At 40.1% G+C, this 18,111-nt stretch overlaps 1 protein-coding gene across 4 annotated transcripts in view; it reads right to left on the bottom strand.

Annotated features, from left to right (window-relative positions):
- IDE (insulin degrading enzyme) overlaps window positions 1-17,190 on the bottom strand; it is a 97,742-nt gene extending 80,552 nt beyond the window's left edge. Inside the window, exons 1-2 of one of the 4 annotated variants that reach the window (XM_074233361.1) lie at window positions 16,154-16,235; window positions 15,579-15,665 (exon numbers count right to left, since the gene is read on the bottom strand). Coding sequence is in view for 1 of the 4 variants with exons in the window: in XM_074233364.1 (XP_074089465.1) it covers window positions 16,501-16,598 (98 nt within the window). In the remaining 3 variants the exon portion in view is untranslated. Of the gene's footprint in view, window positions 1-15,578; window positions 15,666-16,153; window positions 16,313-16,500; window positions 16,600-17,110 lie in introns of those variants that run through there. The other 3 variants (XM_074233363.1, XM_074233364.1, XM_074233365.1) reach the window with 3 other exon arrangements.
- Window positions 17,191-18,111: the final 921 nt, after the last annotated feature.

Raw genomic sequence — 18,111 nt, 5'->3', positions numbered from 1 at the left:
GTCAAATATTAATAACTGCCTGGATTCCCAGAATCCTAAATTTACTTACTCCAGTCAGTTGCATGTTCATTTATCCCTGCCTGTAGGCTTAGTTCTACTCAAATTTTGGCCTTGTTTCTGGCATAGAGGGAGTCTCCAAATCAGAAGTTGCTGACCAAGCATCAAGATAATTTCTGTTTCTGGTTATCTATTCTGTTTGATAGTAGTTCCCAGAAGACTTAAGATTCATGATCTATTTACTTAACCCTACTGTATCCTCAACTTAGATACTAAATCCCTGAATCATGTGCCTGGGCTTCCTGATTCCTGCCTCTACTTATCCCCAAGACTCTATCCCACCCAAACTATTCAAAGGACTGCCCTCCATATATGTATGTATATATATATATATACACACACACACACACATATGTATTATTATCTACGCTGATCTCACATTCTTCTTGAACCCACAGACCTCTTCTTTCCTTCCTTTTACCACCAAATCAGAGTTTAAAAAAATCCAAAAACTTTGTTTCACAGATTCCTTTTTTCTCAGATTTTTAAATGCAAAAAAATAAAAATACATAGGATTATTCAAAATATTTTTCAAAATAATTATTTATATTTTTTGAAAACAAGTTCAATGACCCCAAGTTAATGACCCCTGCAGTAGAGTTGGCTATGATTCCTTGCTGCCCAGAATCTAATGACTCTGAGGTAATAATATTCTCAAGCCTATTCTTTTTTGTCCTGTCCCACCCTGCTACAACCCAAGACCCAGGAAAACAGAGGTATCATCTAGAAGATAATAAGAACTAAATAGGTCTTCAAGATAAATTTGTAAAAACTAAGAAAGAATATATACATAAGGAAATGAGAGTACCAATAAGCAGTTTTAACTATGTAAGAGTTGGGCTGCTTCAATTCCAACATTGGATTTCATTTCATTCCCTAAGACTACTACCAAAGTGAAACAACTACACTACCAAACCTAAGTCTGAAGAAAGAACTAAGGCCATACATAGTCCTATCAACATTCTTAAGATAGTTTTGACATTTCTATCTGTGAGATTATAAAATATTTCAAAGGAGATTAAATATATTAAATGAGCAAAGAAGTAATAAGGTAGAAAAAATGGAGCAAACAATTAGCCATCACATGAACCAATGCTTCCTAACATTCTGTATTCATTATGTAAGATTAATTGAAATAATATCACAAAATATTTAATAAATTCAAACAAAACCCACAAAAAACATTAACAAATCAATAGAAAGCTTGATAGTTTCATTAATCAAGAATCAAAACTTGAAAGCTTAAATAATTACAACTATATTTCAAGTTTAGGCTATATAGTCCAGGATATTATACATTTTCATATTATATATTTTTATCACAGAGAAAAAAAATACAAGTAGATAAACTGATTTTTTTAGAAAGCAGACTTGGGGATAGTGTTCAGATTTTATAATTTCATCTGTATAGGAAACTTCCTGTAGAAACAAGCAGCATTTATTAAATATCTATGTGCCAGGCACTATATTCTAAATGCTGGGGAAATAAAGTCCAAAAACAAAGATTAATTTGACATCTATTGGATGCAAGTAGGCAAGTTCTACATGAACTCAGTCTTACAAAACTGTCTGGCACTGGGAAAATAAGTATGATTACCTATGACCACATATAAAATATTCATCAGAACAAAACTTGACCTCAAAGACAGTCCTCTGGAAACCATGCTACCTCTCCAACAAAAGAATATTAGATGTTTATTCAAAAAACAAATTTTCGGGGCAGCTAGGTGGTATAGTGGAAAGAGCACCGGACCTGGACTCAGGAGGACCCGAGTTCAAATTTGACCTCAGACACTTAATAAATTTTCAATGCCAGTACCCATCCAAAAGTCATCTATACCTCCTATATTTACAGTACTGAATAAAGATCACATATTCATAATGATGGACTTGACAAAAATCCTACTGTGTCTCTGCATCAATGGAATCATTAGTATTAGTAGCTTAAGATTCACAATAATACCTGATACCAAAAAGAGTTGAAAAAATGCACCTTACATTTTTTTTTTAGGTTTTTGCAAGGCAAATGGGGTTAAGTGGCTTGCCCAAGGCCACACAGCTAGGTAATTATTAAGTGTCTGAGACCGGATTTGAACCCAGGTACTCCTGACTCCAGGGCCAGTGCTTTATCCACTATGCCACCTAGCCGCCCCCACCTTACACTTTTAACAGGAAAGGGTGGGGATTATAGGTTGGGGAAAGTTGCACAATTGTTGCTAGACAGTTAATCTGTTAGTTAATCTTGCTAATTATTCTTTTTTATATATTTTCAAAAAAAAAGGAAGAGATGCTGGAGATAGATAAAAGGACAAATATTCATATTTTGAATATTTGCCATAAAAACAAAAAGTATCCTCATTTTAAAAAAAAAGAGAGGAAACAAAAAGTCCCTTTTTAAAAAATACTAGGTTCTTTGATTCAAAAACCTTGCACATAGGGGAGGCTAAGTGGCATAGTGGACAAAGCACCTGTCTTGGAGTCAGGAGTACCTGGGTTCAAATCCGTTCTCAGACACTTAATAATTACCTAGCTCTGTGGCCTTGGGCAAGCCACTTAACCCCATTTGCCTTGCAAAAACCTAAAAAAAAAAAAAACCTTGCACAGGCAGACTGGGTTTTATTAATGCTTTTTGTCATCTCAAGTGCTCAAGACTGACTAGAGTGAAAGCATTTGCCAAGAATATTTCCATGCATCAAAAATGAAAGTCGAAGGTTCCAATAAGTTGATGCTGACTAGCAATCGATGGCATTATTCCCATGACCTGCCAAGCAGCTTCCAGGAAACCAAAGTCTTTGGATTAGGGGGAGGGGGGAGTATGGCTGCAGAGAAGAGTGGAATAATTAAATCACTTTACTGACCACTGAGACACAGGATAACTATAATGGGTTGTCATAAAGGTGTTAACAAAAGTCACCATAATGGTGATCTACCCAGCAGCATCCAGACCTTTACTACAATTCCTGTTTCCTATTAAATCAGGCCAAGGGGTAAAACCGTTCTGGAAAAGGCAGTGAGAAAGGTAGTCTTTGCACAACACTGCCCTCACTATAATAAGCATAATATCCAAGTCATATCATCAAATACCAAGGACAAGTACCTACCCAAGTGCAATAGCATTTACTGTATGAAGGTAAGCAGATAAAGCTATGAATGAGATTTACTAGCAAAAATAATAATCTTTTAAAGAGATATACAACTTGAATAACTGGTTAAAATTGCTTAAATCCCACTCCCTTTTACAAAGAAACACAGAACTTGCTCACTAAAATGGAGAATTTAAATAAGAATCCAAAACTATTATTCTGGCTATATAAGCAAGCCTCTGGAAATTTAAACTGGAGAATCCCTAGCACTAGCATATTTGTGTGTTAATCTAGTTATTTGAACTTGCTGGTTCATATTTTCTTTTTAGGTTTTTGCAAGGCAATGGGGTTAAGTGGCTTGCCCAAGGCTACACAGCTAGGTAATTATTAAGTGTCTGAGTTCAGATTTGAAACTCAGGTACTCCTGACTCCAGGGCCGGTGCTCTATCCACTGCACCACCTAGCAGCCCCCATATTCTTAATAAAAGAAAATTTATGTTTCATTTTCTACATGATTTGTGTAAATATATAATGTTCATGTGTATACATTTATATATATACACACAAATGATATATTTCATATATATATATATATATATATATATATATATATATATATGCATTGTGTTTATACAAAATAAAAAGCCTGGTCCTCTAAGCAAATTAATTGGAAGGGGGCTCTGGTATTAACCAACCTGTTTAGATGTTGTTTAAATTTTTATAGTTTTTATAGTTTCCTGTGCCCTATAGTTACTTGAATCTCTTCCCCCCTGACCCCCCCCCCCCCAATAAAAATTCCTCTTGTATCTACTGTCTCCCTTGGCTAACTAATAAGCTCTTTGAAAGCTTTTATCTTTATATCCACAACACCTAGCATAATATCTGACACAAGGTAAGCAAATAATATATTCTTGAATGAGTGATGGGCCTAAACTCAACCCACTCACAGCTGCATTCTTAGGATGATTACAAACTGTGTGATGCTGGGAAGTAACACTTACTGAGTTTGAAAAGAGGAGAGAGGATCATAAGAGTGAAAAATATCAGGACAAGCATAAAGAACTCAAGAGAAGGCAGAGTTAGGAAAAGATCTGCAGAGATAGCAGTCCACTCTCCAAGTTTTTGTACTGGCTCATTTCTACAACTACCAGCAAAACAGTAGCTCCCACTGCTTCTCTGTACTCTTCCCCCTGATTCTAGTCCTTGAAACCTTTCTGTAGTGCCATGTTTCAGCACAATTAGCAGCTTATATTTTTTTCTTCTGGCTAGTTCAATAGATTTTCAAAAGCTGTTTGATTTATGCCTTGTCTTCCCAAACAGGGTGAGGTCAGGAACCTTGTTTTGTAATTTTTTTTAACTGTCCTCTGCATCCAGCACAGTACTAAATTCAAAGGTGGCTCTTAATACTAAATTTATTTCTATCCTTATAATGGAAAAACAAAGTTCCTATCTTCTCATTATTATAAACAACTGTTGAGATCCAACTATGTACAAGGCAGCAGTGACAAAAGGACATATAGCCATAGTACTGTTTTTTCCCAGATGCTCTCTGTACTCTAAAAATACAACTTTCAGCACTGACTGATTTCAATCAGAGGGCACGATGAATGACATCTCTTCAATAAATGACAACTAAGTGCTTTAAAAAGGGGGTAGTTTTCATGATCCCCCTCCCCTCAAAAATTAATGAGCTAAAGTTCATCCAAAGACTGATCTAAAAAAATAACCCACTACCTCCACAACTAGGTGAATCTATTCAAAAATGAACATTAAAAATACTGACACAAGCTAATTTATTATGTCTGGTTTTTCCTTTGTGAAGATTTGGTTGGCTCCATTAAGAAACCAACCTGTCACAGCTGGTGGAATTTCCAAATGAAATTGCAAAAACTGTTTCAGGTACAGAGTAGATGAATTACAGAATGGAACTATAATCAATATTTTTTTCACAGGCCTACTAACATCATGTGGTCTGGCTTAAGACTGGAAATAGCCTATTTTATACTCTAATTTTTTTCTAATTCCAGAGGGAAAAAAAAAATTCCTTCAGGAGCTTTGGAAAGCTCAGATACATCTTTCATTCTCTCCTTGTTTACAGATTTTAAGAAATCTAACTGAATCCATCAAAATAATTACAACTTTGAAACATTAGTGTGGTTTGCTTGAGAAATTTTTCCTGAAGTGTAAATTGTCTGATGTATCCCTAATTCAATAAATTTCCATAGTTTTCTATTACCTTTTCCATCAAACATGAAACCTTCTTTAAAGCCTTTCATAACCTGACCTTACTCTTTTTCACAACCTCTACAATTCAGGAACCCTGGCTCCTTTGCAGTTTCCCAAACAAGACTCTCCATTTTCACTGACTATTCCCATATTCCTCTCACCCAGGCCTTGCCTTCTCATCCCGGAGTCTGGATGTCCTTCAGATCCCAGGTAAAACTGCATTCCTACAGGAAACCACTGCTCCTTCCCTTCATGGAAGTGCCTTCACCTTCATAATTATCTCCACTGTATCTTATCAGCATCATTTTTGGGTCCAAAGTTGTTTGCCTTTGTTTCCTCTACATTAGATTGTGAACTTCTTGAGGACAGAATTTTTTTTGGTGGGGCAATGGGGTTAAGTGACTTGCCCAAGGTCACACTGCTAGGTAATTATTAAGTATCTGATACAGGATTTGAACTCAGATCCTCCTGACTCCAGGATCGGTGTTCTATTCACTGTGCCACTTAGCTGACCTGAGGAAAGATTTTTGCCTTTCTAGTCTCATGCTTAAGGACAGGGCTTGGCACATAATAAATGTTTGTAAACTTGACTTTTCATCTTTATAAGAATGTTACAAAAACACTACCTCTATCTATACCTGAATGGGCTCCTAATTCTTCACATATCTGAGGGGCTATAAGGCAATGCCCTAGCAATTCCATGATCACAGTAAACAAAAGCCAATGAGTGGAAATCAAAAGTATACTCTGGCTGGACAGAAACTTTTTGAAAAATTAAGAATGCCTAGCATATATACCACTTGAAAGTTCATAAAGCACAGATATTTCATTTTCTCACCAAAGCAACTCTGGACATTAGATGCTATTATCCCCAATTAACAGTTGTGCAAACAGAGGCAAATAGATGTTAAATGACTTGTCCAGGGACACACAAAAAGTATAACAAGTCAAAATTGAACTCTGGCTTTTTGGACTCCATGTTTAGCACTCTATCTACTATGCTATTAAGTTGGTTTAATAAATACAATTATGAATTGGCTGCTTTGGGAAACTTCCTGATTAATGATTAAAGTACTTTAAAAGAAAATTGGATCTGCTAGGGAGACTGGAGAGCAGGGGTTCTTAACCTAGGGGTCATAAACTTGGATAGAAGAGCAAAATTACGTCTACATTTTCACTAACCTTTAGTTTCTTTGTAATCTTATATATTTTATGTCATGTTTTTTAAAAACATGATTCTAAGGAGGGTTCTAACAGGAGTCCCCTGGACAGAGAAAAAGGTTAGGAATCCCTGCTACATAGAACAATGATCAAAGACAGTTCTAAAAAGACTTGTGATGGAAAATGACATTCACATCCAGAGAAGAGATCTATGGAGTCTGAACACAGAACAAAGCACACTATTTTCTTTTTTTAAGTTTCTTTTATGGTTTTTTTCCCCCCTCTCGTGGTTTTTTTCTCTTTTGTTCACATTCTTCTTTCACAACATGACTAATATGGAAATATGTTTAACATAGTTGTACATGTATAAATAACATATCAGATTCCTTGCTGTCAAGGGACAGGGGGAAGGAAGAGAAGGAGCAAGAAAAATCTGTAATTCAAAATCTTACCAAAAAATCGAATTTTTAAAAATTTTTTTAGATTTTTTCCCCCAAAGCAATGGAGTTAAGTGGCTTGGCCAAGGCCACACGGCTAGGTAATTAAGTGTCTGAGGTCGGATTTGAACCCAGGTACTCCTGACTCCAAGGCCAGTGCTCTATTCACTGAGCCACCTAGCCGCCCCAAGAAAATTGAATTCTTAAAACTATCTTTACATGTAATTGGGGAAAAAAATAGAGAGGAAAATAAAAGAACTCCTGCTACACAGAAAAAAAATCCCACACTGTATAGTATGTTAAACTAGATTTCTTCTAGGTTTCTTTCAATTCTTATGTTCTCAGATACTAGATAGACCAAAATAGACAGAAACTTCAAAGCTAATAGATAAAGGGTTTTTCCTAAGAATGCAGCACATCTGAAGTCACTGTCTAAGTGAGGCTGCTCTTCCATACAACTGCCTAAAATACTCCCTACTTGCTGAGGGAAATTGGGAAGGGGAAGAGCTAATTCATTTTCATTTAATACTTCATTTATGAGTACTCAGGATCAAAGGTTTTAGAGCTGGAAGTCTTTAGAACCTATGTAGTCTGGCTCCCTTTATTTCAAAAATCAGTAAATTAAGGTCTGAAGAAATTATGTAACTTGTTCAGCTTAACAGATTTTTCTCATATCCTTAAATTTTGTAGACAATAGATGAAATAAAGCTTAGTGCTCAGATCTATGTACCAATATTTTGAGAGGGTAAAAGGGATGACAGAAAAAAGATACAGGATACAAAAATATCTATATTCATTTATGTTTCTGATACAATGTAGTCTCTGTAATATAGTTTCTGCCCAATCATCTACCTCTTCACCTAAGACCTAATTCTCAGTTCTAGATATAGGCAGGTCTCCCTCCTCATGTCTGTGTGTACCATTCTTCTCTAATCTGACCAAAGATGGGATATTATGAGTTTGATCAGACTGGATCTCATTATTTTTCTACCCTGATACATCCATCTGTTCTAAGACCCAGTCTATTTTCATTTACCTTTTTCAAATTCTATTTCCTGTTGACTCTGAATAACTACTGAATCTGGATGGGTGACATTAATCTCCCTGTTTATTTAAGGTTTACAGCTCCACCTACTTCAGAAGGTAGCAACTGAGTACCTTCTTATTGCACAAGGACATCGGCAATTTTAGAGCAATTTCTGTAAGTACTCGATTATTTTGGTTTTTGCAATTACCCTTGATATATAGGTGTAGTCATAAAAGATGAGATTGTTTTTCCTCTCATTTTATAATTATACATACCATACATTTTAAATAAAATTCTAAAAACAAAGAATTTTTTTTAACCACAGAGACAAAGTTTTACAAAGGGACACTAACGATAAAGACTAATATAACTAAAATACTTTTTTCATATTTAGTTGTATTTTGTAGAAAAAAAATGGGAATAAACAAATTCCGAGGGAGGCTCCTATCTTATGAAACTTTGATACAGAAACATATTCAAGTAGAATGCTGCCTGATGAAATCCAACCCTCCACACCCACCAAATTTCAATGCTGGGTCATGGCCTATATTGGTCATAGAATCAATTGCAGACCAAAACGGAAATGGAGTCCGAGAGCAGTCAGATACTGGGAGGCAGTGAAGAAAACTTTATAAACATGGAAAGCCCTTTTCCAACCTAGAAGGGGAAAAATGGCAGAGGAGAAGAGGTACTAAGGAGCAAACTAGAATTGTTATGGTTTAATTAAATTTCTAGGATTAGATAAATGTCTTTTCACAGAATTGCTAGATCACATATTTCAAGCTAGAAATGCCCTTAGTGGTCATCTACAGATGAGTTAGCATTTATAAAGTACTTTAGGGCTTACAATGTGCTTTACATATTTTTTTATTTGATCCTTACTTCAACTCAGTGAAATAGGTGCTATTATTATTCTCATTTTATAGATGAAGCAACTAAATTTGAGGTTAAACCAAATCTCTCATTTTAGAGGTGAAGAAAATGAGTACTGAGAAATTAAATGACTTGGCCAGGTTCATCAGAGTTGGAAGCAACCCTAAATAACTATTATCTAGTACAACCCCTCCTTTCACAGAAGAGGAAGCTAAGCCAATAAAACAGCAAAAAAAAATTTTTGCACTAAAAAGGGGGGGGGGGAAACTAACACAAAGATAAAATGGGCATTCCATACTGTTTTTCCCATTTAATAATTTCTAAAATAAGCGAAGTCTCTAAAGCAGATTCTCTTAAATGTCTTTTCCTTCACAACAATGGGAAACAGTACTTTAGGAATCCTAGTGACAGTCTCATTCAACCTATTCATTTTATAAATGATTAGTTGTAAGTATTTTAATTTAATAGAAATTCCCATCTGGATGTAGAATATGTGAAATAAGTGACATTTATATAATGCTTTAAGATTTGCAAACCATTTGACATATATTATTAATGTTTAATGTAATTCTTCAAATGAATCAAATTTCTCTTTCTCTCTTCTGACCTGCTTAACTTTCTAGGGTTGGTTGTCCTTCCTTAGGCAACCTCCTGTACTTCAGCCCACAGGGCTCCCTATAATACTGTCAGAGACTTAATGGGTATACTTTCATTCTACCATACCTTAGGATACCTGAGTCCAAGAGATGCCCCACATGGGTTATTACTCTTGTAAGAATTTATTTCTTTAAAAAATAAAATATATATTGTTCTTTAAAAAAAAATGTAATCATATTTTAAATGACTAAGGTTGGGGGGGGGTTAACTGCAAAGACCAAAAGTAATCTTCACGGTGCCAGGACAGTTCTGAAATTGTCTCATATACAGTTTACCCTTCCTTTACATGTCAGCACGCTTTATGATTTTCAACTTGTAACTACTTTTGAAGAAACTAATTCTTTTTAAAAATTTCATATGAATATTTTCTTATGAAATGAATTATGCCAAGACTATATAGCTAAAATACTACAAAGGAAATTTTGTTTCTATAAAAGATAAGTTTGTGTGAGCAACTAGGTAATTGTTATAAATATTGAATATTTATCATGTGAATTGTCAAAAAGGACTGTTTAGTATATATCACTCAGTTCTTTAAAAATCATGACAATGGGGAGGCTAGGTGGCGCAGTGTTTAGAGCACCAGCCCTGAAGTCAGGAGTACCTGAGTTCAAATCCGGCCTCAGACACTTAATAGTTACCTAGCTGTGTGGCCTTGGGCAAGCCACTTAACCCCATTTGCCTTGCAAAAACCTAAAAAAAAAATCATGACAATAATTGGTTCCACCACAAAGTCATATTGGCAAGTTCATCCTATAGCAAATCCTAAAAGGACCTCTATTCATAGAAATATATATAGAACAGAGTTCAACCAAAGCAAAATTCTACAAGAAACCAGGCTCCAATTAAATCATTTTTTGGCTGTATGAACAATGAAATCAATTAGAACCATGGAATCATAGAACTGGAAGAAGCCTCAGAGATCATTTACTCTATGTACCTCTACCGAAAGGGTTAGAAAGGTAAGGTTATTCTGACTCCAAATTTAGCACTTTGAAAGTATGATTCTAAGCTCTAAACTTGCTCAAGGTCACACAGGTAGTAAGGGGGCAACAAATGGGATTTGAGCTCTGGCTCTGCGATTCTAAATCTAGTATTCTTTCCACCAGATCACACTATCTCTTTTTTAACATTTCGTGTATACAAGTGTAATTCCTTGGGTTGCTCATTTTAGGAGTGGGGTAGATGGGAATGGGAAAGGGAGAAACCCCAGCCCTAGAATTTCATTTTTCTAAGGAACTTCAAATGAAGGAACTCCCTCTAACAAAGCAAGTGGGGCCCAACCTGTCAACTTGGGAGCCTAGTTGGAGGTGCTAGAAGAAAAACAAAAAAGCCTAAGTCAGTCCTGCCTACAAGGAGACAAATAACATACAACAATCTATGATTAAGTCCCATATAATTCAGTTAGTCACCTAGTATTTGTCTAATAGATGCAGGCACTGTGCTAAGCAAACAAACAAACTTTATTAAGAATGACTAAGTTGGGGGGGCAGCTAGGTGGATCAGTGGATAGAGCACCAGCACCACCTTGGAGTCAGGAGTACCTGAGTTCAAATCCAGCCTCAGACACTTAATAATTACCTAGCTGTGTGGCCTTAACCCCACTGCCTTGCAAAAACTTTACAAAAAAAAAAAAAGGAATGACTAAGTTCAGCAAATGATTGGAATTTGACCTACCAATATGCCTGAGCAGAACATTTGACCTCTTGATTCCTTCTTCTCATCTGTCAAATAGGAAGAATCCTTTTAACGACCAAACTCACAGAACTGCTAGGAAGAACTATCTAAATCTTAAATTGCCCTCAAATGTGAGTTAAATGTAAGTAAAGAAATTGGAAAAAAGGGAAGTTGGGCTAGGACCCACAATTTGAACAAGCAACCTTTATAAATTTAATCCATCCTGAAAGCTTGATCTCTCCTGATTTTCCTCCTCCTTAAAAACAATCTAAACCTGAAAGAATTAAACATTAGAAGACTATTTTAAGATGTACCCAAAGTTTTCATTTTGAAACCTGGTGGCATTTTCACTAGCTGTCCCACAAGCCTAGAAATGCTCTCCATTTTTATCTCTGACTTCTAAGTTCCAATGAAAAGCTAACCTTCCACAAGAAGCCTTAAGTCAAGAACCTTCCTCTGTTGATTACCTCCAACTGATCCTTCACATATCATATTTATATATAGTTGTTTGCCTGTTGTCTCAATGCTCATTAAGCTATGAGGTCCTTGAGAGAAGACTATCTTTAATCTTTATATTCTCAGCACTCAGTTCAGCACACATAAGTAGATATTCAATATATTCAATAAATGTTTACTAACCGGCTGAGACTGGTGGTTACAGCTTTAGAAGTGTGAGGTGTTTCCTCTCAGATTGGCCAACATGCCCAGAAAGGACAATGATCAATGTTGGAAGGGATGTGGGAAATCTGGGACATTAATACATTGTTGGTGGAGCTGTGAACTCATCCTGACTTTCTGGAGAGCAATTTGAATTATGCAAAGGGCAACAAAAAAATGTGCATATCCTTTGATCCAGTAATACCACTACTGGGTCAATACCCTGAAGAGATGATGAAAAAGGGTACAAACATCACTTGTACAAAAATACCCATAGGAACCCTGTTTGTGGTGGCAAAGAATTGGAAATCAAGTAAATGTCCTTCAACTGGGGAATGGCTTAATAAACTGTGGTATAAGTATGTGATGGAATAGATTCAGGGAAGCCTAGAAGTATTTGTATGAACTGATGCTGAAGGAGATGAGCAGAACCAGAACATTATATACCCTAACAGTAACATGGGGTTGATGATTCCATCAGTGCAACAATCAGGCACCATTTTGGGATATCTGCAATGGAGAATACCATCTGTATCCAGAGAAAGAATTGTGTAGTTTGGACAAAGACTGTTACCTTTAATTTTAAAAAAATGGTTATCTTATTATGTAATTTTGCTATCTCTTATACTTTTTTCCTTAAGGATATGATTTCTCTCTCATCACATTCAACTTAGATCAATGTATACCATGGAAACAATGGAAAAACTAATAGACTGGGGGGTGGAGCGAGATTAGGGGAAAAATTGTAAAATTCAAAATAAATAAAGAAAAAAAAAAAGAAGTCTGAGGTGTTTTTTGTTTTTGTTTTTACAAGGCAATGGGGTTAAGTGGCTTGCCCAAAGTCACACAACTAGGTAATTATTAAGTGTCTGAGGCCGAATTTGAACTTAGGTCCTCCTGACTTCAGGGCAGGTACTCTATCCACTACGCCACCTAGCTGACAAAGTGTGGGGTGTTTTACAAACCTTAATTCATGTTCCAATTGAAAATATTTCTCAAATGACCATTAACATTTTTCACTGCTGGATCTGTGTACTGTGTTTACAACCACAGTTTGGTTTATTCTTTTCTTACCCTCAAGTTGTAATCTAAAACTCATTCTCATCAGTGTCCCAGGATGATTAACAGGATTGCTAACACCTTGAATAAAAAATTAGGGAAGCTTTACATAAGGCATGCTAATAAAATCCTCAATCAGTTATCAATAACCATCTGGAAGATAAGACTCATTGATCTCCTTCACTCCTATTTTAGATATTGTATTTTGGGATTTAGCCCTTGGATAAAGAACTTGAAATTCTGAACTTCATTTCTTCTATTAATGCCATGTAGAGCAGTGTTTTCAAACTAAAAATATCTTTGAAGATACTTACTGACTTGGAAAACCACAAATTAGCATTACCTATGCTGTATTATATTTTTATTTATTTTGTTAAACATTTCTCAATACATTTTAATCTGGTTCCTGTAGCATTATGTAGAATTTCCTGTAGAATCTGACCCCAGAGCTCCAAGCATCACACTTCCAGTGGAAAGTAAAAGGTAACTACTTGCTCCTTTCCAAGTACAAGCCATTCTCAGCATCCCATTTTTTCAAAGTATTATAAATTTAGAGCCAGGAGAGACCTTAGAAGTTATGGAATAGTTCAACACCCTCATTTTACAGATGAAGAAAATGAGACTCAGGGAGCTTCAGTAACTTAGCCAAGACACATATTCAGTATATGAGGTGGAATTTGAATCCATAATTTTCTAATTCAAATTTAGACCAGAAAGAGAAAAGATGCAATAAACTTCAAAATTTGAAGTAGTTAAACTTCTTTCTTGTTGGTCAGTTATTTTTTTTCAGCTGTGTCTGACCCTCATTTGGGGTTTTCTTGGCAGATATTGGACTGGTTTGCTATTTCTTCTTCAGCTCATTTTACAGATAAGGAAACTGAGGCAAACTGGATTAAGTGATTTGCTCTCCAAGGTCATTTGAGGCCAAATCTGAAGTCAGGAAGATGAGTCTTCCTGATTTCAGGCCTGGCGCTGTATCCACTGTTCCACCCAGTTGCCTTTAAACATAAAGCTCTGTGAAATGCACTGATATCTAATCTCTTGACATGGTAGACAAAAAGATGAACTGACAAAATATCAGTCATCAAAGATAAGAAAAACTGAACACACACATATACACTCACATACACTTTCATTTTATTCTTTAACCCTTGCAGAACTGCCAAAATACTTTCAAAGTATCACCAAAAAAAGGAAAACCTGAACTCAATAAAGAAAAAGCTGCAGGTTTTGTGGGGGGAAAAAAAAGGATCCTTGATTGACTTTTTGGAGTAATCTGAATATTTACAGTAACATTTAAATTTAAATACAATGTAACTTTACCATGAACAAAGAACATAATAGGTTGCCTAAAAGGGAAAGAAGTATGTACTGCTGCTACAATGAGGTGACTAAAGAACAACATGTGCTTTGTTGAAAAAAAAAATCTATCTAGATTTTCTATCTGCTGACTGATAATGCACTAACCAGGGTTCAAGCAGTCATGGAGAAAAAATAAAAATGTACTCTCTTCTTTCAGAACTTAAAAACTGATGTAAAGATCTATTGCAGCATCTGTGAAAAAGATGAGCATACTAAACTCACCTCAGAGTTGCAAAATTAAGTTCTAAAGATTTCTCCTCTCATTAATATTTAGTATGAGTATAAATCATGTGCAAGGTGCCAAGTATACTGCACAGAGAGAAATAAAGTATAAGATATATTCTCTTCCTCAATTAGTCTCTGGTTTAATTGGAAAGATGTGATATTAATAACAAAGAGTAAAACAATCAAAATTGTCACGTGGCAATCTGATATTACTTGCCAGTACAAATACCAAAGCGCTGAAGGATTATATGGGTTGAAAATAGAAACAGAGATGGACAAGGAAAATAGGTGTAAAATCTTCATGGAGGTGCCCTCCAGACTGTTCCCAACCATCTGAATGGCTCTTCCACAATGTCACCAGCTGAATTTTCCAAAAATATCACTTAGAGCCCCACTTCCATGTTCCAAAATTTTCATAACTGCCTAGAAGATAAGGAGCAAGGTTCTCTGCTAAGCATTCAAGGTCTTCTTCCATTTTTTTCATCCAACTCCTTCTGCACAAGAGCAAGGGCTTCCTTCACAACATTCACTATGCTCCCACTATATACTCCACTATGGTACAGCCACACTGGCCTTTTTACTGATTCCCACATACAGCAAACTCTCCATATGATCAGTTTCCTTATCCTTGCATTGACTCCTCACCTCCACCTCTTAAGAGTCTTCAAAACTCTGCTCAAATGCTACCACCTATAACACTCAAATAGAAATGGGGGGTCCTAAACAAACCATAGGTAAGAATCTCTTTAGACTGCACATCAACTTACTTTTAAAATATAACGTTATCTTGTTTTATTGAATTTTTATTTTATTAAATATTTCCTAATTACATACATGTGAATATGGTTTGAGAATGCTGTGGGCTGCAGGTGATCTGCATAGTCTTTTCTGTCCCTCTCAACTACACATGTCCTTGTGTCTTTATTTATGGTACATATATAAAAGGTGATGAGACCAGAGGCCGGTCAAGGACAGACTGGGACAACTATCTGGAACATAATCCCGACTTTCTATTTGTTGACTGAAAAGCTTCACTCCCCAAACGCTGTGCTCTAGTCTCCTAAAGATATTCCATACTTGTACGAGTCTTCGGAATCCAGTTTGATCTTTCGCCCGAGGCGCAGATTCAAGTCTCACTCCCGTCTCGAGGCCTCCTGACTCTCTCTGCAATCCCACAGATCGGCTTGTTACTCACTGGCATGGGCACTGCCTTCGTGATTCTGCCACCCCCTCTGCTGCCTCCTGCCAAGCAGGGTAAATGTTGGGCTGGTCGGGAATCTCTCGTAGGGCTTAGGGTCATATGACAGGAAGGCTCCGGGCGGGCAGAGCCCGCGGGGCGCCGAAGCCCGGAGGGCGAGGAGGGGTCGGCCGCAGGTCGGGTCACGCTTACCGGGTTCGCGCCCCCCCCCAGACGCCAGGGCGCAGCCCCCTCTAGGCCTCCCCCGCCCCCCGCGGTCACAGGCTCGCTCAGCGACCCCCAAGGCCCGCCCGAAGCCGCCGGGTCCGGGGCGCCGGCCGCCTGCTCGGCCGCAGCCCGGGAGGCTCGGGGGCGCGCGTTAGGTCTGTTCCAGGTCACGGCGCTGGAGCCGGGAGCCCGCGGGCAGCGGCGGCGGGGCCCGGCCCGGCCCGGCCCCTCGGCGCCGCCTCCCTACCTGCTTCTCTTCGGCTCAGGTCCTCGCCCCCCGGGCACAGTCAGAGTCCGCGGGAGGGGGCTCCCCTTCCAGCGCTCGGCCCCGGCGCCGTCGGAGGGGCATCCCTCGGCCGCCCCCCGCCGCCTGGTCGCCGCGCTCTGCCGCCCGGCGCGGCGCGGCGCTGCTCGGCCTCCCCGCGCCGGCCTTGTGACATAGCCCCCGCGGCGACCCTAGGTCACACAGGCGGCCGGCCCGCGGCCTCGGCCCCGCGCGGCCCGGCCCGGCCCGGCCTCGCCCCGCCCGCGGCCCGCCCGCCGGGCCCCGGAGCCCCGAAGCCCGGCCCCCCGCCCCCGCGGGCCCGCGCTCACCCAGGCAGAGGCGGCCCGCAGAGGCGAGCGCTGAGGCCGCGGAGGAAGGGGGCGCCGTGCGCGGGGTGCAGCAGCCGCCACGCGAGCCCGTACCGCATAGCCCGGCGCCGCCGCCAGGAGCTCCGGAGCCGCTTCCTCGCTGCGCCCGGGGCTGGCCCGGCCCACTGAGCATGCTCAGAAGGACAGCGCGCGCCCCCCCCCCCGGGGCCCGGCGCGAGCGCCGCGGAGAGGCGGGCGGGGGCGGGGGCGGCCGAGGGGCGGGGCGCGGGGAGGGGGCGCGGGCGCCGCGGCCGAGCCGGGCGAGCCCCCGGCGTCCCCGAGGCCGCTGGGCCGCCGGCGGAAGCCAGGCCGGGCAGGGCCGGCAGCGGGGCCGTGTCCTCGCGGAGCCGCCCCGCCGGCTCCTGTGTGCCAGCCGAGGGAAAGGCGATGGAGCCCGGAGCGGCCACATCGGCGCCGAAAGCCACCCCCGCGGCTCGGGCCGCCGCATGTCGGGGGCTGGCACCCCGGGCTAACGGCCCCCGGCGCCCCTCTAGGGCGAAGGGCGACGCGAGGGCCGGCTCCCGGAGCCCGGGAGCGCGGGCTCACCGCCGCCGAGCGCCTCAGCTCTCACCTCGACCCCGCAGGGCCCGGGGCTGCCCCGCTCGTCCGCAGCTGCCCCGGACCCGAGCCCGCCGGGTCCCGATGACTCCGCACAGCCCTCCCCCACCGAAATCCAGTGCGCTTGCTTGTCGCGGCAGCCACTTCCTGCTGTCCCGGCTCCCTTTAGCCACTGGTGAGCGGCAACCTGTGGGCAGAAGTGACTCAACTCGTCCCTCCCTCGCCTGCACCTTTCCTTTCTTCCCTCTCTCCCCGCCTAGTAAGTCCCTGCTCAAACCTCCCTTGGTCATTTGTGGGGCTTCTGTCCCTCAGAATGAGTTGTAACGGTTTCTGTTTTGGTCGGGAACCTGGGAGTCTTCCCCTCCCAGACTGATTTTTTTTTGTTGTTTAGGTAAGAGGCCATTCTTTTTTTTTTCATTAATTTTTATTAAAGATGTTATTTGAGTTTTACAATTTCCCCCCCAATCTTGCTTCCCTCCCCCCCACCCCCCACCCCCCACGGAAAGCACTCTGTCAGTCTTTGTTTCCGTGTTGTACCTTGATCCCAATTGGGTGTGATGACAGAGAAATCATACCCTTATAGAGAAGAGACAAGAATTCTAAGAGGTCACAAGATCAGAAATAAGATATCTGGTTTTTTTCTAAATTAAAGGGAATAGTCCTTGAACTTCAAACTCCACAGCTCCTTAACTGGATACAGATGGCACTCTCCTTTGCAGACAGCCCAAAATTGCTCCCGATGGTTGCACTGATGGAATGCTGCTGTTAAGGTATACAGTGTTTTTCTGGTTCTGCTCATCTCACTCAGCATCAGTTCATGCAAATCCCTCCAGGCTTCCCTGAAATCCCGTCCCTCCTGGTTTCTAATAGAACAATAGTATTCCATGACATACATGTACCACAGTTTGCTAAGCCATTCCCCAATTGAAGGACATTTACTTGATTTCCAATTCTTTGCTTCATTTCTTCCCTAGACTTAATCACTGAATGGGTATTTATTCAGGCAAATTAAGG

The sequence above is a fragment of the Macrotis lagotis genome, chromosome 4 (genome assembly GCF_037893015.1).
Source record: "Macrotis lagotis isolate mMagLag1 chromosome 4, bilby.v1.9.chrom.fasta, whole genome shotgun sequence".
In the NCBI taxonomy this organism is placed as follows: domain Eukaryota; kingdom Metazoa; phylum Chordata; class Mammalia; order Peramelemorphia; family Peramelidae; genus Macrotis; species Macrotis lagotis.
Note: the sequence above shows the minus strand (reverse complement) of the source record. Positions and strands in the feature narration are given on the sequence as shown.